The sequence below is a fragment of the Pocillopora verrucosa genome, chromosome 3 (assembly GCF_036669915.1).
Source record: "Pocillopora verrucosa isolate sample1 chromosome 3, ASM3666991v2, whole genome shotgun sequence".
NCBI lineage: Eukaryota > Metazoa > Cnidaria > Anthozoa > Scleractinia > Pocilloporidae > Pocillopora > Pocillopora verrucosa.
Window position 1 is genome coordinate 19,989,175 of NC_089314.1, and position 21,488 is coordinate 20,010,662.

The 21,488-nt window shown below is 37.7% G+C and overlaps 1 protein-coding gene across 4 annotated transcripts; it reads right to left on the minus strand.

Moving 5' to 3' along the window:
* Positions 1-1,058: 1,058 nt before the first annotated feature.
* Positions 1,059-14,677, minus strand: LOC131794346 (sodium- and chloride-dependent transporter XTRP3-like). 4 transcript variants are annotated; one of them, XM_059111867.2, is made up of 11 exons: positions 14,516-14,677; positions 10,620-10,675; positions 7,630-8,021; positions 6,580-7,058; positions 6,119-6,229; positions 5,422-5,631; positions 4,669-4,851; positions 3,906-4,107; positions 3,442-3,601; positions 2,754-2,916; positions 1,059-2,384 (listed from the first exon to the last, which is right to left on the minus strand). In XM_059111867.2, the coding sequence occupies exons 2-11, from the start codon at positions 10,652-10,654 to the stop codon at positions 1,992-1,994; spliced, it is 2,328 nt and encodes a 775-aa protein (XP_058967850.1). In that variant the 5' UTR covers positions 10,655-10,675; positions 14,516-14,677; the 3' UTR covers positions 1,059-1,991. The 4 variants fall into 4 exon arrangements, with proteins under 4 accessions (XP_058967850.1, XP_066020464.1, XP_058967851.1 ...); XM_066164367.1 differs by lacking the exon at positions 14,516-14,677 and adding an exon at positions 11,209-11,251; XM_059111868.2 differs by lacking the exon at positions 14,516-14,677 and adding an exon at positions 10,766-11,015.
* Between the last annotated feature and the right edge of the window lie 6,811 nt (positions 14,678-21,488).

The window sequence follows — 21,488 nt, forward strand, 5'->3', positions numbered from 1 at the left end:
AACCAAGTGTAGCGGACATTTTGAACGGATTTGACAAAGCTTGTGAGTTTTTCCACGCAGACGAACAACATTTGAAACAATAGAATTACCTGAATTATACAACAAACGAGCAACGAAATTTTATCGAGCCAAATTTGCATAATTGAATCGTCAAAACAAAAGGACTTTCGGCAGATCTAACCATAGATAAAAATAATCACATAGACTTTTAAGAGGCAACCATTGACAAGCTAAAAAGCCCTCACTTAAACCAATTTGGTTCTAAGGCAGATATATGGGATAAAAATGACATTGAAAAATATTACATTTCGAGTTGAGAGTCACAATAAAACAGCACTTAGTTCCCTGTCAGAATGTTTGTTCGTTGTCTGAATTGTTTTATTTCTGAAGAGTTTTTTTTGTTACCTCATAGAATTCGAATGATATGAAGTAATCGGTACCATACAATCTAGGTCCATAGTGCAAACGAAGTATTCACCAGAGCCTTGTTGCGATCAAGTTTATTCCGTAGAAAGAAAAAAAATGACTTCTGTTACCGCGGTCACTTACGCTTAACTAACCAATCCTGTTACGGGGAACGAGCGATGAATTCCGTTTATCTTCTTTGTGATCTTAACTTGCTCTGGTCCTCAACTCTGAGTGATCACCACAATTGAATTAAGTGGGAATTGTTGTTTGTTTCCTCAAAAGCGATAGGTGAATTTTGTAGACAAAAGGAACTGTGTAAGAAACTTGAATAGCAGTAACGTCGTCGAAATAGACACCCGAAGTTTGTAAAACGGTCCAGCGCCGCAGCTTGAATTGTATTTTACTGTACTTAGATTCTGTTTTAGATTAGTTTGATCAGATTATTTCGACTCTCAAAAAGGCTGAGTAATCCCAAAGGTTGACACTAAGAAACTGTTCCCATGATGCTTGGTTGTGTCTAAAAGGGAGTTGACCTTGCACAGTAGTTGAGCGTTGAAATAACATGCCAGGAGAAGACAGTCTCTACTGTCACGCGATGTTGCTGAGAGAGAAGAGGGATCTATTGATGACGATTAACAGTTGTAACTAGCAAATTTAAAAGCTATTGTTTATTTACTCGTTTGTTAAAAACGCCTGCGTTTATTGCTCAACGAGTGAAATTTACGATTGTCAATTACTGTAATTATGATATTCATGACTGATTGGAGTTCCAGTTTCTGACTCCAGCTTTGATTCCAGCTTCTTGATTGTCAACTGAAAGCCCCTAAGTCGATCTAAAACCCCACTTCCTTCAAAGCTAGGAGTTAGAAAACTGAACATTAGGAAATGAGACAAATAAATACAAAACACCATATTACTAAGTTCAAAATTGGTGTAAATAACCCATACAGTAAGCCATATTGAATAAAAATGATTAAATATGCGAAACTATTATTATGGTTTCTACTCTTAGCCGAAGCCAGGATTTCAAGTAATAATTTGTAAACGACTGTTACAAAACCTAACCAGTCAACATGGCGTTGCTTGTATGCTCCACTAATCAAAGAAAAATCTGGTGCTCCAGTTCACTACTTTGGGTGATTTTCCTTAGATTTTTTTCCAGGGTGAATTGTGTCTGCGGACATACTATACAGAGTTACTACTGCAAAAGTGATCAGCATTCTGAATTAATTTCAGCAAATTTCTATAAAAACTATTTCACTGAAATTTACGGTATATTTCATTTGGAAAATTCCGGCTGTTACAATATAAATGTTCCAGTATTGAACTACGAGACAGAAAGAGTGATACTCTGGAATTCCACCTTGCCCCACAGCAAGGGAAGGACATACCCGTGTTCTCGAGGAATACGTCTCTGTCAGGGTTATTCATTCACTGGCTATGCCCGACATTGACCATTAGAAACCCTTTAACGTAGAAATAAAAGTATAAATACGTTAACTGGCGATTCTAAAGTAGCCCAGAGGCCGAAAATCGTCTCGTGTTAAATTAAAGTGCATGCTATAAGTATTCTGAACATAATGCTAGATAAACATAGCCGCGCCGTTGTGCTGGTTCACAAGCTGATATGTCTGACCATTAGCAGTGATAACTCTGTTTAAAGGACCATTTTTGTTCCCTTCCGTTCTTTCTGTTTCTTTCTCTTCAAGCATGAACTTTCTTCTGGCACGACTGAGCTTTCTCCTTTTCTTGTTCTTCGTTGGCTTGCCGTTGTGAAGTGGTTGCAATTCCGAAGAATTCAGGTCAGTGTCAACATCAGCGTCCAGTATCACCGTGGGAAGCTCGGGTGTTCCCATTCCGATAACTCGGAAGTAGCGTAACAATGCCACTCCAGGGATAAATATTATTGACACGAGAGTGATCATTATGGCCAGGAATTTCGCCCATGGAGGATACGTAGTCCAAACAACTTTACCCTACAAAAAAAAAAAACAAACAAATAAAAAACAAAAAAAACACTTCAGCATAATGAAGTTTCAAACTTTAGAAATTTGAATGAAAAGATCATCAGTGACAGTGTAGAAAACTCACATCACTTCCTAAACCCATCAGGTGTAAGATCAAAACTAACTATTGTGACCAAGGTCTTTCGCGATCTTTTAAGGCCGTGTACTCACTTTCGCTTTGAGATCTGTGACCCCTTGTGGGTCTGACGGGCATTTGTCATTACTTTGGTGAGGGTCATACGAAAAATAATCCAAGTATGCTTTAAGATATGTTTCATTCCTTTGGTAATAGGGCTTGTAACGTTGGAAATGACTAAGTTTATAAGGTAAGACTAGTACCTTACTGGCGTCCCAGACTGAGTACTGCGGTGTAGTCTCCGACATGCTCTTGATGCTCATGGAAAGCACAAGGAAAATGGTGACCGGAGAGATGATTTTCCAACACCATTTCCAAATAAAACGTGGAGGTTTATTCGTCATGTACTTTATGTCATCACAAAATCTAGAGACAACGTATAAAGTAAAAAAATTCCTCAGTTCGGATAGTGTGATCGGACAGTCAGGCTGTAATCAGATACCTGTAATCAGACAGTTGAAGCAGCCAATCATACCAAGTCCACCAAACACAGAATCGATAACAATTTCCATAGCAACAACCAATTACGCAACAGAACTGGGGAATTTCAAAATTTGGGGTATTTTATTGGTTTAGAAAATATCTCTAGCGGATATATTTTTCCCAATAAATTGTTTTGTTCTTCTCGGAAATTGTAATGGTTATGATCAATTGGAAGCAGGACGTCATGTCGTCCATTTTGGTCCGTAATCATAAGAGTGATAAAAAAATCGATGACCGCGAAGCGGAATTCCGATTGGTCAAAAACTCCATTCGGACTCCACTCAGTCCAATTACCATTATAAATCCTGTTTATATTACGAACAAGCATTCAGTCATTAGACTTAACGTCTCAAAGTGAATGACTGGTAGATTGATACTTGCTAAAGCAAGAACATTTTTCTGCTTTACCTGTCAATACCGTAGATGTAGCAAATAGCGATGCATTCCACTAAGGCGATAATCAGTAAAGGAATACCAGAACAATAAGCGACGATAAGTTGAACCCAGTACTCTCCTGAATACTGAACCAAAGGCAGACCCATCAGACAGGACACCAGACAAAGAATTCCTTTAGGTAAAAAAAGGAAAAAAATACATAATCCTACTAGAAATCAAGTGACACTTTCGCTCGAGGGCAAAACCCAACTCTTTCGGCTGATACTCTTACCAGACGGAAACTTAACGAGAGAAGTCAAGACTGGTGCAGTGGACTAAATATCTCCACAGCGTGGTGCGAAACAGTTTCAAAAATTTTTCACGAATCAACTTCTCCCACCTCATCCTGTCTTGTGTATGAACAAATGCAAATACGAATAGAAATCGAAACAGAGATCGCAATTTATCTTCTATGCTTGTTCGATCGCTTAATTTACCTGATATATATTCCTTCTTCAGTTTCGGAAATAATTTCATATCAACCACAGGTGTGACCACGCCTTCTAACATTCCAAACTCCGTATCAAGTCCAACCGTAATCAGCATGAGGAAGAACATGACCGCCCAGAGTTGCGCGAAAGGCATCTTGTTGATCGCATCTGTGAATACTATAAAGGCTAATCCTTGGCCAGATGGGATCTAAAAAAGTAAAATAGAATCTTTTAATCGGAATAGCGTAAATCGCAACCGAAAGACCACGCTATTATCAAGCTCCCACAAAATAGGTTAATAATAGACACCCAGAATAAGACTATCGAGAAAATTTAGGCCAAGCAGTGGTAACGTAAGCATGGGGCCCATATTGGACCGTAGGTGATTCTAGTTTGGCGAAACTAGTGGAGGCCAGGTTTTTCAAGTGTCTATGTAGGGACTTGAAAAACTTGCTCCAATTCCACAAGAATGGTAGCTCTATATCCTGTATAACAATAGATATTGGATGAATATATATTGGATGAGGTTTAAGCGCAAGGCTCGTGGTGAATTTTAAAAGCAATAAGCGAAATACAATAGGGAAAAATTTCGAAATAGGGAAATATAAACACTTTCATGTATTTACAAGTAAACGTTGAACATGTATGGCCTATTTAAGGTGTACCTCCACTGCCCACCCGTCGGGGAATGTGCCATACCGTGAATACAGTTAAAACTGTCCTTGTAAGATGAACATAAGGCATACGCTTTCTTTGGTCAACAACTAACCGTTAAAAACTTTGATTTGACGCACGTAATAAGCGTTTCATTGAAGAAAATCGAGGCTCTTTGAAGACGTTCGTTGTATGTTGCTTGGTCCAGCGTTTCCGCACCGCTGACACCTGTACCATTCAACAGGCGCATAGCCTGTTTAGCTTGATCTTCTAGACAATGCTCCATTCTGTCTTCAGCCTGAAAAATATAGTACAGACTTGATGAAACCTCAATTCTCAATAGTGATGGGAATGTGATTTTTCCTTACATTTTTGTTATATCCGCAAACAAACAGGTGATGAGAACAGAGATGCTTATCTGCTAGAAGAGTAAGATTTAACAAAGGAACAGAGTAAAATAGGGCTGAAAAGCTCCTGGAATATTCAAATTGTGCCCTTCAGAGATGGTCGGCTCGTCGTCGTGGCAAAGGCGGGTTCGCGCTCCTCTCGTAAGAGTCATTGTGTTTTATTGGTCAGTAAAACATTTTATTGGCGCAATGTCTCCTTTCCAACAGGGAAGAGAGTGACTGGCATCTACTTTCCTCTTGCTGTATCACCCCGGCCTTAGTCAAACATTAAGGCCACGAGAAGAAAGAAAATGATCACCAGCTAAACAAGCCTTGATTGTTGAACAAATTCACCTGCTTAGCACCTTAGGAAATGTATCGAGAACAGTATGGAGAATATGCATACTGATGCATGAGCGTAAAGGGTAATAAAAATATGCACCAATACCGCGAAACTAAATATTAAAAATCGCTAAAAATACCTGAAAACCAATAAAGCAAAAGACAACAACACTGGCGTAAATGGACGTTGCACAGTTGATAAGGCAAACTGTGATTGCGTCTCTTGTCGAATCGTTCTTGATCGGCATGTAACTGGAAAAGGCTATCAAGGATCCATAAGCCACACCCAGCGAGTAAAAGATCTGTACTGCGGCATCCAACCACACCAGAGGATCTTTTAGCCGGTCAAACTAGTGAAAAAAATGCAGAAGAAACCTCAAACTAGTGTTTGAGTAATATGCCATTTACCTTACTGACTGACTCACTGATTATTTGACTATAATACACTGACTAAAGGAAGGGGATTACTTTCTAAAAAAAAAAAAGGTGGTGCTGCATCGATGTGGCGTGTTACAAGATAATTTGGATTTATCAATTGAGTTGATGATGGAAATTGGTCACTGTAAAGAGTTTCTAAGCTGACGTTTCGAGCGTGAGCCCTTTGCAGATTGATCAATTGGCTAAGTGATGTACTGACTAAGAGTTTGGTTTTTTTATGGACGGACTTTTTTCTAGTTACCTACTGATGTAACTGACTGATTAACTGGTGGACTGACTGATTGACAGACTGGGTGACTCTGACTGACTGGTTCAACTGAGTTGATAACGTAAATTGGCCATCGTAAAGAGTTTCAAAGCTGACATTTCGAGCGTTAGCCCTTCGACAGATTTGCTAACCTCCGGAATAAAAAGTAAGGCTAATCCTTCTTGATATCCCTTGAGATGAACTCCGCGGAAGAAAAATATTATCAACAGGATCAGGGGCAAGGTGGCAGTCATGTATACAATCTGCAATAAAGACAAAAGAGAAACATACTGGGTTGGAAATCCTCAAGTCTAACGTTATTACTGAAAAGTGAATTCCTTATCTGACGAGGAGTTGAATCAAGAAATCATTTAGGTAAGTTTGTTAGTCTTCTCATTAAATGATTAGATGCCTCGAACTCAATTTTTGTGAAACACATCGTCAGTTCTAAAATCGCAATTTTAACCTAAACACTTTGCACCAATACGATATCCCGTTAGATTACAAGAATATCCTCTCCAGCTATGCCTATCAGTGCGCTGCATTGTATAGAAATCTTGGTTTTCATTGCAACATTATATTCGACGTTGAAATTAACTAAGGCTCTATTTACCTTTCCAGTAATTTTGATTCCCTTCATCATACATAGCCAAATCACCAACCAAATTCCAACTAGACATGCGCAAAGCTTCCAATTCATACCGCCGCCTTCCTCAATGCTTGAAGACATTCCCAATGTAGTTCGATACCAAAAATACTCAGTTGGTGAGGTTATTTTACACTCGTGCACAGGCTCCATCGTCGTGACATTACCGACAGTCACTGGTTCGAGTGGACATGATGTCCAAGGTAAAGGATTTTGAAACGACTTGAAGAAGTAAAAAACGCACCATGCAATGATGACATTGTAATAGAGTGATACTAAAAAGCATACTACTATAGAGGCCAGCCCTAGTCCCCCAAGGTAGGGCGAGATTTCGTTCCATACTCCTATTGAGCCTTTCCGCATCCGCTGACCAATGCAGAGTTCCAAGTAATACAATGGTATGCCCTCTAAGGCTAGCATGATTCCATATGGAATAAGGAAAGACGCTGAGGAGAAATGAAAAGGTATAGATAACGATGGACGCAAAAACTGCTTCTTCAGGTTATGGTAAAATTAAAAGCATAACACTATAACGGACTAAAACATGATTACCAAAGTATTACTAAAAAATCAGATCACAAATTCAATTCTCAAAACTCTGATAAAAGACACCGTACCCTATTTTCATCGTGAAACCTTTCAGTCGCTGGTGGACGCGACTCTGTTCTTTAGAAAACCATCATCGTGACTTTTGATTGTCTCTAATGAATACTTTTATAAATAAGAAGATAAAACAGCTTCTATGAATACTTCTTCGATCAGTTTATCCCCTTACAATTTGAACGTCCGCGACCTCTTCAATCTTAGATTTTTTTGCATTAAATCTGTATTTACACTGACTTTACAAAAATCATAGGTCTACCAGTTGGGTTGCATATTTGACAACTAAAAGATATTTTCTACGCCAATTCAAGACCTAGAGGTCACAAGGTATGAGAAAAAAATCGATCATATGAAACAAATTCTAGACCTAGACTCTTGGAAAATATTGATTTTTTTTTAGATAAAATGTCTCACCTCCACCATTCTTTTGGCATAAGTAAGGAAACCTCCAAACATTCCCAAGTCCGACCGTATAACCAATCAACATCAAGATGAACTCAGTCCTATTTTTCCATCCGTCTCTATCTTCCGGCGTTCTCCCGTGACGATGATTGCAATGATGTTGCTCCTGAGTAAAGCTTCTCTTGAATTCTGTTATCTGATTGGTCAATTTTCGCAGTGAATTGGTTAACACTTCTCTTGAGCTCTTGGAACTTAGTCCCCCAGTTGAAGACGGTGCTCTCTCCAGCGTGGAGCTTGGGATAAGTAGTTCCATCCCGGGGGAGACTCCCTTATTCGTCATTCCTCCAAGGTTTGTTGTAGTGCTCAGTCTACCACTCAAGGCGCGCCGGATATCATCCGCTGACCTAAGTGAGATAAACAATGTGTTTGAAAATGGCAGTTATAGAAATGGAAATATCACTCCACTTTTGAACCATACGTTTATGATAAGATCTCGTCAATTGGACGTTTTACCTAATTTCTTGCCAAAAATGATGAAATGTCCGTTGGGAAAAATAATTATTTCGCACTAAGAATTAAATTGAAAGCCAAAAAAATTGAAAGGTGCTTTTAACACGATACTTAGTTTTTGCAACAAAAAGTTGAAAACTAGTTCACGCAGAAAACGGTAGAGGTGGCGAGATCTTTCCTAGTAAAGAAGTAGAACTGAAAATTATTTCGAAGGAAATGGAGAAATATGCATAAAAAAATGAAATTTAACAATCACAGACACTTATCAAATCGATTTGCTATGAAAGTGTATGTATCCCTTCTGCTTGTACAAAAAAGAGAAATCGTGCTGGAATCTTCGAAGAAAAAAACATTTCGTCGATTGCCCTCATTTGGCGATGAATTGATCGAGACCACTAATCTTGTTCAAAACTCCTATCAATTGTTATCTACGCCTATCCTTAAAAAGGAAAGTAACAGTTATATTTCGCCATCTTTTGTGCAGATTAAAATAGACGAGATTGAGCTCAATACTTACATTTTGTAAGTGACTTTCGCAACACCTTGGTACAGTCCAAAAAATGAGTAACTTTCCCTTTTCGTAGTTGCCCAGGGGTATAGTAAATCTTTAAATATTTATAAGGCATTGCTTTTCTTAACTTGGAATTAATCGCTTTTTTCAGCACAGAGTATGTCTATACGGTATGACAATTGTCGATACATTTTGAGCACCACAATTATTGGGACGGCGTGAAGAAAATTGATTTGCGCACGAACATCGATATATCCTAGCCTCTGAAAACGTAACTGAAGATATAAAGAAGATAAAGCTTAAACAATTTGCAAAGAAGCATCTGTCGCAATCAGAATAACTAAAATACAGTAATTACTCCGTTCTGGGCGCGCTTTTAAACTACATAAAGATCTCATAACTCAGTGTCTTGATTATTACAAACGTTATTAGATATGCTCCTATATTTGAACTGATAAAAACCCTTATGAGTGAAATTAAAAATTTGGAAAATAGAAATGGTAATTTTCTCTGGCGGCGAAGATGAAACGTGATGTTTGAATTATGGGTAAGCATAAGTTTTAATAAGTTTGTCACTCCACTGGAGGTTGGCTAAAAAGCAAACAATCCAGATTTGAAAATCACCTCGGCGGTGTCTCAGGTAAAGTGCAGATGCTTTCTACAAAAGATAGATAAATACCGACAGCCTTAAATGCGATCTTTGTGAACTATCACCCTGAAATCTACTTTAAGTCGACGAACGGGAATTTCGCCAGGCGTTATTGTTATGCAAAGTTGGTTCTCAACTCTTCGACATTAATTTTTCAGTGTTGGGAATCAAATTTGTAACCTTCTCGAGCCTGTCTTACATGGGGCAATACATGAGCCGCGATGGGGTTTCTTTCAAATGTGGCTTTTGTCCAAGAAATCAGAATTTTTTCCCTCAAAACCTTTTACTATATTTTTCGGCGTCCTTTTGAACGAAATGTCTGCATTTTGAGTATAACCTTGTATTTTGATGTTACCAGGCTACAATAGAATAACCTTCATGAATATCGTAAACAACCGAATGTTTTACTGAAAATATGATTTATTAAACTCGATATATCAAATTAAAAATGTCTCAACGAGGCGTCATGTAATTTCAAGAACACAAACGAAAGCTTTAAAATCAAACCCTATATAAAAGACCACCACTTTTTGATAACCGATAACTTTGAGATAGCAAAATCTCTTACCAAGCAGGTTTCCATCAATGTTTCCTTCCTCCGCAGTGAACTCCTTAATGTCAGAACGCCCGGGGATATTGGCAAAAGCGATGAATGTTTGACATATTTGTCTGCCGCCTATCATTTCTATGTTATGGTTTTCAAGAGCTCCGACTTGTAATAGTGGGTTTTGAATATTGACACATGCTGTATTTGGTATTTTTATGGTAAAGACCTGCACCGCAACCTGATTTCTATAAATCGTATTGTGTCTTAAAATGTATACAACAAAAATAATGTTATGAAAATTATTTGATAACTTTATTCTATCAGTTGAAAGGTGAAGACATTTTGAAGAGCAAAGCAAATACAATATTATTTTTAAACGACGCATGTCTTTGTTCTAAATCGACCGATCAACATCAACGACTTCTAAAAATTCACATTTAAAAGACCCATTGATAGAGCATATCTTATAGCCTCCGAGTATGTAGCTAATGCGCGAGCAATCATCGGTTTTTCTTCTCCAAAATGTGCTACAATCAAGTTGAACTACCAAGCGAATGCGATACAAGCATGAGAAGTTAAAAAATATGATATTTTAAAAAGGGCTAAAATAAATTCGGTAGCGTAAGCATTTAAGACCAATTACAACTTAGATAAAATTTAACACAATCGCTATTATTTAAAATTTTACATTTTGAACGGCGGCGTGCATTAAACAAGGTGAAATTTCACACCCACTTATTTGACACGCAACCCACAATTTCGTTTGAAATCAGAAAATTACTTACTGCGTTTTTCGACTACTGCCTAAAGCACTCGGCATCTTTCAAGTGTTGACGTAGACCTGCGAACGAACGAAAGGCTTTAAAATACAACAAATCATAATGTCGAAAACAGCCATCAAAGTACAGAATGGCTTCGACTGAAAACTCACTCAGTCAGCAGTCTTCTGTCAGGTGCAGTTATTAATCAGTAGGCACCCTGTGTTTAATGCACAATAATTTCTGATGTATTTCCTAATCTCATTATATGTAAATTTGTAATCGAGCTTCGTGCATCACGTACGAGTAGTTTTTCAGGTTTAGCGGTTACATTATAAAAGGTTCTATTTGGACCAGTTTTAGTTTAGAGCAAAGTTCGTTCCTTCATTTCAACGGCTTTTCTTATTATCAGGGATTTGCGAGCTATTTAATTTCGTCTGAACATGCTGTTAATTCAAACAAACGAGATGGTAACAACATCTGCATTAATCAGAGCTTACGTTGTGAGGAGAAATTTTAGCAAAACAAAAGTAATCCCTTTCCCATCTAGTTGAAAAACATTTCACAGTTAGTTAAAATCGCTAATTCTACCAAATCCCTTAGCTATGAACGATACCGGTTTGTCGCTTCGTCGTTTTCCTTGAAATGTTCATTATCATTTCCCTATAATGAAACTTTATTGATGTTTTTTATGGAAGTAAAGTTTTGATTACCATAAATGGGCCTATGTTGATAATAAAAAAATCCCAATCCCTTGTCATTAAAGTTGTATGAACTGGTGCTTTATGAGTTTTAATAAGTCGCTAAATAATAGTGAGTGGCTTATTCTCCGGGCAAACCTGTCTTCTTTCTAATTCTGAATTGTCTTGATCAGTTGTAGAAGGTTCTGGCAAAAAAACATCCATTCTTGAAAGGTGCCCGAGGTCAGAGGTGATGTCAGTAGACATGCAATGAGGCAAGAATTAGCGCACTTTTTTTTCTATATCGTAACACAGGGATAAGGAACTGAGACGCGGCCAACTTGCGGCAACTTTGCGGCTAAAAGTAAAATCTTGAAAGGAGCATTAGATTTTATAACAGGACAGGACCTTGCATGCCTGAAATTATGCCTTTGCTGCTGTTGTTTTTAATAAAAACAACATGCGAATGAGGAACTGTAATGACAGGGAGGAATTCTCCATTTTACACTAGGGAAATAAGATTCTCGATAAACTGTCGCCGTGAGTGCCTGAGAAGTTGCCCCACTGAATGAAAGGAATATTAAATAGATGCTGAATGTGATATTGAACACCGGAATAATGGATACAAAACGTTATACTAAATTGAGCTCCGATGGGATTGGCTTGGAACAGTGGCCAGCTTCTTCTTTCAGGACCTTCAAAATCGCAGTGATAAAAGAGGAGAACTATCCATCATTACTCTTAATTTTTCATTTATGTTTATAAAACTCCTGAGCACGCTATGAATGGCAGTACAAGGGCTTCATCCGTAGGTTTTTTCATTACATCTGGTATGGTCTAAAAAAGTTGGTTATCGGTGGTATACCGTCGGTTATATAAAAATATATTTTACAGTTATTACTCGATGTATTTTTTGCATTAATAGCCGTGTCCCCACCACGTGACCTACCGATAACTGTTTACAAACATTGGTCTACTCATGCCTTCACCTCTTTCCTTCAAAGGTGTTTTAATGCTAATATTAGTAATATTATGCTCATGCATGTATTTCATTGTCTGATCTTTCCTCTAAGAAACAGATCGCTTCTCTGCAGCTGTCGGTTGGCGATTTTCCCTAAAGTAATCGTGAAAAACAAACTCGAGGGTCGAACGGCAAAATTATGCATTTAACTCAGAAATTTATGATTGGCCCAACTTTGTTCAACAATTGTTCATTACGGCAATTGGAAGTTTTTAAAACTTTCATCAGCAGGCAGTTAGATGGATAAAAAAGCCCGTCGTCGAGATTTCATTGCTTTTCCGTAATTTTCCTATTGTCTTCTCTTAGGGATTTATCAAAACTCTCCACACTTGACATCAAGAGCCCTCGGCGTATCCTACGCACCCTCTGGCCTAATGACATCTCAGATAAAGATCTCTTTGAATGGTGTGGAACTGAACCAATGGCTTCCATCCTGCTGAGGAGATGCTGGTTCCAGATTGAGTAATTTTGTGTGCATTGCTGGCTAAATTTCATCTTTTGTTTGCGACTGAAAAAGGCTACCATCATACACTAACGTAGCTACAAAGTAATTTGCCCTTTAGCCGATGAAAAAAAAACCGTTTGAGCCGCAAGTCCACGTGCTTGGCACGTGTGTTTACATTTCAATTTTACTGGCTCGTTCGAAGCGATTGCCTACTGCTAATATAAAACTTTCTTTAAAAAATGACTGTAAAATGGTGTGAATATAGGCAACATACAAATGAACTTACATTTAATTGAAATATTTGTAAAAATCTAAATATTAAAAAAGCTTCTTCAGCATGAAGTATGATAAAGGCAAATGTTAAAAATTTTAGCAAGACAAAATTGAACTTAATTACCTCAGTTTTTTTCCATCACCTTTACATTGTCTCTTTTACTCGTGAAGGCCTCATATTAAAATAACTGACGCCTTGATACTAAAATTCTTTAACTGCAATTAAATCCGTTCAGCATTTTATTTAGTTTCACAGCCATTTCCCACAATCGAACAATTCCTTTGTTAACTTATTTAAGTAAATCTAGGTTTGAATCCCAAAAGATTCACCAACAATATGCGACAATGCGCACAAATAATTTTCAGAACCGGAAACTGCGTTGCATCTTTTTAATTGAAAAATGAGACTTCGCTGACAAAAGGTTTTCACGGAGAATATATCCAGCAAAGTAGGCTAAGGTTTGCATTCAATCTACTGATTTGCCGTGTTAAGTCGGAATTGGAGACTAATTTCAGACGAATGCCGCCATCAATTAAGATTGTAAAGATTGAAATTTTGGACTCCGTTCAACCGTTGTGAAAGGTAAATTCATAACTTTAACACGACGCCATTCATAAATCGAACGTTATTCAAGCCATGTTGTTTATTTTTATGTCACCTTTCACCATGGTATTTCATGTCTTGGGAAATTATTTCCAAGTCGACAGAAAACACAGCGGAGGCTGATCAGCATGTTGTAACCGATTTCAATCACAAGAGGAAAATCTCTCAGAATCTTTCAATTCGCCACCGAGTTAACTGAAATAATCATTGGCAACAACCATTCATGTTAAGATCCTACTATGATTCTTGTACAAATTATTATTGTGATTATGCGAAATTATTGTTGAGGCCGGAATATCTCAGGGTGAGTTTTCAATTACATAAGTACTCTGATTTTCAAATATTTGAGTTCCGAGCAAATAAAGAAAGATTGTGTACTTTCTAAAAACATTTTTAACAATGCAGAGATTGTTTCTAAGATAGTTTGCTTAGTTAAAACCCTGTGCATTAAAGGACACCTAAATTCGTCTGTATTTCATGGCATGTCTGGCGTCGACAAGCGAGGAAATTCTTATCATTTGTAAACTAAATACTATTGATTAACACCATTTTAAAAACATGCCAAAAAAACCCTAGTATTGATTAGGTTGGCATCGGACTGCAAAAGAGACTGATGTATAGCAGAAGCTTCAAAAAAATTTCGATCGAAATTTTTCAAATGAAAATTTTACTTCAATTTAAGTATCAACCTTTGTTGTAAAATCACGCCGCGGAAATTTAAAAATGACTCTAAACGTTGAGTTATATTTTTCGAAAGAATTAGAGCTCGAATTTTTCTTACGATGCATTCAAAGATGAAATGAATCAAATTCTTAAAAGCGAACATAACGAAAGTTAATACCGAATGAAGGTGCTCGCCTACGCATAACAATAATTCTATACTTGAGTTAGTTTACTTACCCTTTCAAATAGAACTTCTCGCAGATGTCTTCCCTCGCGCAATCGCTGCAACGCACATTCCACAAATTTTGTCTCAAAAAGCAGTTCTATTTAAACCGTATTTTACTGGACAAACACAAGGATTTTTAACGCCCTCGTTTCTTTGAGGTTTATTTGTACTAAAATGAAGTCTTAAATTTCGAAAACGCTCTATTTTCTTCCTCGGTTAGCGAAACACCTGTCAGTTTGGGATTTGTTTTTGGTTTTGAGGTAAATGGTACGTTGTAATTGGCCGCTACACACTAGAGCTCTTGAAAAGAACTCGAAGGATCTAATTAGGAACACACAAGATAAGCGAGTCTTTTGTTCATCTTTTAATTTCCCATTTAGCAATCAGCAAGATATTTAGATTCAGACTCATAAAAAATATCTGAGGTTCTTTCGTTAAATCTGCCGCATCTTTTTTGTGGTCCATTTGCACCTTTCGCTAAAGCCTCAATGCGCTTGCGCTTCGCGATTTCCATGTTGGTGTTAATGGTTCGCTTCGCAAAGCATAAAAGGACTTAATCGTTCTTGATTTACATGTAGGTTAAGTAAGTTAAAATTTGAAGCGCGAAGATAGATGAAAAATGTTTCACCGCGTTAATTTCTGGTTTCAAACTCACCTAAAGTACAGCATCTATGGTAAACTTTACTGTATCACATGAACATATTTCTTTTTGAGTAATTCGAAATTAAAAGGCGTTGCACAGCGAGACTTCTAGCAGCTGTTACAAACCGAATTAAGTGTTTGGATTTGACTTAACGCAAGAAGTATTCCTAAACGTGGCAATTGTTCCCTAGTATTTTGTTCAATCGTCGCAATGACTCGTTTATTTTCGATAAAACTTTCATTATTTCGACGATAAAAAGTAAGGTACGCACTCTTAAATAATTTGTCACTGGCAAGCCTTCTGTCGGAGTGAAGCGAGTTGTTTAATTATAGATGACCCAAAAGTTTGAATAATAATCTGCAGAGGTTTAAAAACAGCCCCCCGACTTCGCGGCTTTATAAGGACGCATACGTGGGAGAGGCTCCTTACCACGGACTCTCGGTCGAGAATTTAGGATTCGAATTCTGGCTGCGTAATTTCGTTGTACTTTTAGACAAGACACATTACTCTCGCAGAGCATCTTGCTCAACCATAGCGACCGGTGAATTATTAGGCAAATGTCACGAAATGCATGAGGGTAACCTGTTATGAATCAGAAGACTAGCAATCGTATCTCATTAGACGAGAGTAAGATAATAAGGCAGTCGCGTCACGCGACACGTGAATTGAGCTTACTCAACACTGACAGGCCACTAACCTCGAAAGCCAACTTTACCTTCTTTTAATTAAGCTAAGTAAGATTAAAAGATTGCTTCTCCTTACCATATCAGTACAATGTCATGAAATGAAGCAGATGGCGGCGGGAACACGCAGGGACGAGGCATTTCAAAATCGATACCTGCTTACTTAATCAAAATTCACGAAACATTTTAACGCTGGAATGACCCCTAAATTTTTCTTTACAATGGTTATTACGCTAGAGTTAAAAATGATAAATAAGTTTCTCTGCCTAAGAGGATTCCACGATTCCACGAGATTTTACGTACCTCTGTGAGGGTTTTAAAGATCTTAGCCGTAGCTTGGAAACTCACTTGCATATGGCAAGGTAAATTTAAAAAAAGTAACAAATCAGTCACAGGCCTTTCATATACATGTATAAGATAAAAGCTCTCGTTTTCGGAGCAGGTAGCTGCAATAAGTAGTTGTAAAGACTGCTGCTTTCAGTCTACTCCATCAGTAGCTGAGAAGCATTCAGTGGTATCGGTGGTGGTTCTCGTTCAACAGCTATCACTTAAGGTGATTTGGCCTGTGCTCTGCAGTCAAGAATGTTTTCGATGGGTTCTAGCAGTATGCAGGACGCTCATCACGCATTGTAATAATACTAACTGACCAATGTTGATAATGAGAATTTAGTGGTGGAATCTCCACAAGGTGGCTCTTCTTATACACTGCTTTTCAGGTTGAATTGGAATTTGGAGTTTTGGTCTTTTCGGAGGGAGGGAAACCCTCGGGCCCGGGAAAAAACCCTTGGAGCAAGGGCAAGAGCCAATAACAAAATCAACCGACTTGTGACGTTAGGTCTGGGAATCGAGCCAAGTCATAGGGGTTAGGGGTAAGCGCTGTTACCACTCACCATTTCCGCTCCCTGTATAAACTTAGATTATGCGCCTTGTGTGCCTTTTTTTTTTATTCTTGCTACGTGTTGACGTCATCAGTCATCTGTTATTGGACAGAAGCACGGCGACCTGGAATTAATTTGTTAGTCATACCTGAATTTTGATTGGTTTTTACTTCTGACATAGGGGAGACAGCAGCATAGTTCACGTCAAAATCAGAACTCTTGTTGTAGATTTCATGTTGCATTGCGTCTTTGCAGTAATAGATCACAGATAACGCCCGAACATAGTAAGAACAAAAAAGTGGTGACGTTTTTACCACGTTTTGACGCCATCTGTGATATATTACTGAACTGCCACACGGTAACATTGATTTTATTGGTTTCATATGATAAAAAAGCAAAATGTTGTTAATGGTCAGTGACGTCATCGATGCGTCTGTCCTCCGGTAGATCATAAGTAAGAAACAATCATAAAGCTTGCAAATTCAGCTTATCATGTAAAGTTTGCAAATTCAGCTTATCATGTAAAGTTTGCAAATTCAGCTTATCATGTAAAGTTTGCAAATTCAGCTTATCATGTAAAGCTTGCAAATTCAGCTTATCATGTAAAGCTTGCAAATTCAGCTTATCATGCGAAGTTTTACTGATAACGTCGCAGTGTCAATCATTGGTACGGATAAGAGTCCTTTTCGGGACTGCCCTCCCTATATATAACAGCAATATCAAACAAATATGATAAATTCCAGTTCCACATCTTAACTTACAAGAAACACCCTAATAAGGTAAAGACGTTACGGAGCAGGCATTATTTATTTATCACCTTGGAAGAGGGGGTGGGAATTTTTCTTTGAGGGAGGGGGGGTTACATACTTTCAGATGGAACGGACGGGGGGGGGCGAAATACGAATATTACAGAGCCTATAAGAAGATAAGGAAATTTTGTCGTAACAAAACCAAATTCCTTCAAACCCCCATCTTCCCCTCCCCCCCCCGTGATGACCTGTCCTTAACCTTTAACTCCCAAGATCTGATTGGTAGTTCTCCCCTCTAGCTGAAACACGTATCCTTGTAATTTAGTCATGAGAATTTGATGCTAGATCAAGACATCAATTTCTACCTGATAAGTTTGAATATTCTCATTAGCTGTTTGCTGGATCGATGATGCAAGGAGATTGTCGGGAGAAGTTTCATGTTGATCACTTGTGGGAGTTAAAGAGTTGATGATATTAGTTGCCCATTCGCCTGCGGACCGTCAGCTCTTTTTTTGTATCTCACCACTTTCTCACGCCTTCTGCGTGTCATCTGTAAGCAAACAGAAAGACGAGTAAATGAATTCTATTTTTCCACAAAAATTATCCAATTAGACATAAATAATATTGTAGTTTATGTCGATTGTTTTTAACCTGATTTCCTGACTTGGTAGACTGAGTGACCACTTGCCCAGTACGCGATGGATATAAATACAATTTTATTTTGCCTTATGGGAAAGGATTGAAGTTGCCAGGCTTACCCTCGCATTGCTCAGAATTGAATATGATACTGCACTAAGGCTCATACAAACTCTTCTTTATTAAAATTTGTTACAGCACGAGGCTGTTCCAAACATTGCTTTATTACGGAGGTCTAAGTCGAGATTGAGACATCTATGATAGAGAGTGATGAGGGTAAAGCACTATAAGATTCCAATTAAAAGACTGAAACAAAACACATATTTTTTTTAGCAAAACAGTAAGAAACAACGGCATTGCCTAATAATGAAAATATTAAAAAGACTGTTAAATGCAAGGGTTAGTCTTGTGTATTACTCTTGAACACAAGTGCTGTTTGCCTCTATTTCACTTTTTCTTCCTTTTAGGCGAGTCATTCAACGCAAAATCTGACTCAAAATTAATTTTCTTTCTTTCTCGCAGCATGCCCCTAAGGCTCGTCCCTTCTTTATGACCAACGATTGCGAGTTGAAATGCACATAATGCATTTCTCCCCTACAAAGAAAACTTTTCTTTCTTTGTTTATTTTATGGTAGGGTTTTGATGTATGCAGTGTTTGCTCTCTTCAGTTCATTCCCAACGTTAAGTCTATAATATTCCTTTCAATTTTTTTTGACTGAATAGCATGCAACATCGATATTCTTATAATGGTTCCGGGAGTTCGTGCGAAAAAAGGAAATTGCAAATTTATCGACGTTTTTCCGTAATGAAGACAACAGGAAAACTATCCCTTAATTCTTGATATTTTGATATTATCGAACGTTATATTAAGGAACCATTTTAATTCCTTTTAAATTTATCTTGCGCAAAATTACAACTAGCTCCTGTCACATTGGTTCATTTCATGTTTTTTGTTTTTTATTCAAACCTGTCACGTAAAGTTATCATGTTAGTCTTTTGCAGTGTAGCTAGTTACGTAAAGTTCGTTTTATATGTCCGATTGTTGATCTTTGTACATTAGTTAAGATGGCAGAGAAGCACGTACGGAAATGTACTGTTTCATTAAGTTTTTGATTCGTAGAGTTTAAACGTTTGCTTCATGACACTCTTGACGCACACATTACTTAAATTATCCGCCTTTGTTTGTTGTTTATTGTGAGTTATCTGGTAGAGTCTTATCTGACCACTCACAATAGCCAAACTAGCGCAGGTGTTAATTGCAATTCTAGATTTTTCAACAGATATATGCAAAATTGTTGTGATCCTGAAAGCTTGATTCAGTGAAAAGCCAAAAACTCAAATTCATGGAACACGGAGTATCAAAAGAAAAGGTACGGCTTATCTTTACAAGTAACTCTAACTTCTGGTACGGATAAGAGTTCTTTTCGGGACTGCCCTCCCTATATATAACAGCAATATCAAACAAATATGATAAATTCCAGTTCCACATCTTAACTTACAAGAAACACCCTAATAAGGTAAAGACGTTACGGAGCAGGCATTATTTATTTATCCCCTTGGAAGAGGGGGTAGGAATTTTTCTTTGAGGGAGGGGGGGTCACATGCTTTCAGAGGGAACGGACGGGGGGTGGGGCGAAATACGAATATTACAGAGCCTATGGGAAGATAAGGAAAATTTTGTCGTAACAAAACCAAATTCCTCCAAATTCCTTCAAACCCCCATCTTCCCCTCCCCCCCCCGTGATGACCTGTCCTTAACCTTTAACTCCCAAGATCTGATTGGTAGTTCTCCCCTCTAGCTGCAACACGTATCCTTGTAATTTAGTCATGAGAATTTGATGCTAGATCAAGACATCAATTTCTACCTGGTAAGTTTGAATATTCTCATTAGCTGTTTGCTGGATCGATGATGCAAGGAGATTGTAGGGAGAAGTTTCATGTTGATCACTTGTGGGAGTTAAAGAGTTGATGATATTAGTTGCCCATTCGCCAGCGGACCGTCAGCTCTTTTTTTGTATCTCACCACTTTCTCACGCCTTCTGCGTGTCATCTGTAAGCAAACAGATAGACGAGTAAATGAATTCTATTTTTCCACAAAAATTATCCAAGTAGACATAAATAATATTGTAGTTTATGTCGATTGTTTTTAACCTGATTTCCTGACTTGGTAGACTGAGTGACCACTTGCCCAGTACGCGATGGATATAAATACCATTTTATTTTGCCTTATAGGAGAGGATTGAAGTTGCCAGGCTTACCCTCGCATTTCTCAGAATTGAATATTATACTGCACTAAGGCTCATACAAACTCTTCTTTATTGTAATTTGTTACAGCACAAGGCTATTCCAAACATTGCTTTATTACGGAGGTCTAAGTCGAGATTGAGACATCTATGATAGAGAGTGATGAGGGTAAAGCACTATAAGATTCCAATTAAAAGACTGAAACAAAACACATATTTTTTTTTAGAAAAACAGGAAGAAACAACGGCATTGCCTAATAATGAAAATATTAAAAAGACTGTTAAATGCAAGGGTTAGTCTTGTGTATTACTCTTGAACACAAGTGCTGTTTGCCTCTATTTCACTTTTTCTTCCTTTTAGGCGAGTCATTCAACGCAAAATCTGACTCAAAATTAATTTTCTTTCTTTCTCGCAGCATGCCCCTAAGGCTCGTCCCTTCTTTATGACCAACGATTGCGAGTTGAAATGCACATAATGCATTTCTCCCCTACAAAGAAAACTTTTCTTTCTTTGTTTATTTTATGGTAGGGTTTTTGATGTATGCAGTGTTTGCTCTCTTCAGTTCATCCACAACATTAAGTCTATAATATTCCTTTCAATTTTTTTTGACTGAATAGCATGCAACATCGATATTCTTATAGTGGTTCCGGGAGTTCGTGCGAAAAAAGAAAATTGCAAATTTATCAACGTTTTTCCGTAATGAAGACAACAGGAAAACTATCCCTTAATTCTTGATATTTTGATATTATCGAACGTTATATTAAGGAACCATTTTAATTCCTTTTAAATTTATCTTGCGCAATATTACAACTAGTTCCTGTCACATTGGTTTATTTCATGTTTTTTGTTTTTTATTCAAACCTGTCACGTAAAGTTATCATGTTAGTCTTTTGTAGTGTAGCTAGTTACGTAAAGTTCGTTTTTTATGTTCGATTGTTGATCTTTGTACATTAGTTAAGATGGCAGAGAAGCACGTACGGAAATGTACTGTTTCATTAAGTTTTTGATTCGTAGAGTTTAAACGTTTGCTTCATGACACTCTTGACGCAGCCATTACTTAAATTATCCGCCTTTGTTTGTTGTTTATTGTGAGTTATCTGGTAGAGTCTTATCTGGCCACTCACAATAGCCAAACTAGCGCAGGTGTTAAT

Coding starts and splice junctions, on each gene's coding strand:
- LOC131794346 (XM_059111867.2), bottom strand. CDS start 10,654: ATGCCGAGTGCTTTAGGCAGTAGTCGAAAAACGCA. Junction 6,230..6,579: donor GAATCAAAATTACTGGAAAG/GTAAATAGAGCC, acceptor TCTTTATTGCAG/ATTGTATACATGACTGCCAC. Junction 2,917..3,441: donor TACATCTACGGTATTGACAG/GTAAAGCAGAAA, acceptor CGTTGTCTCTAG/ATTTTGTGATGACATAAAGT.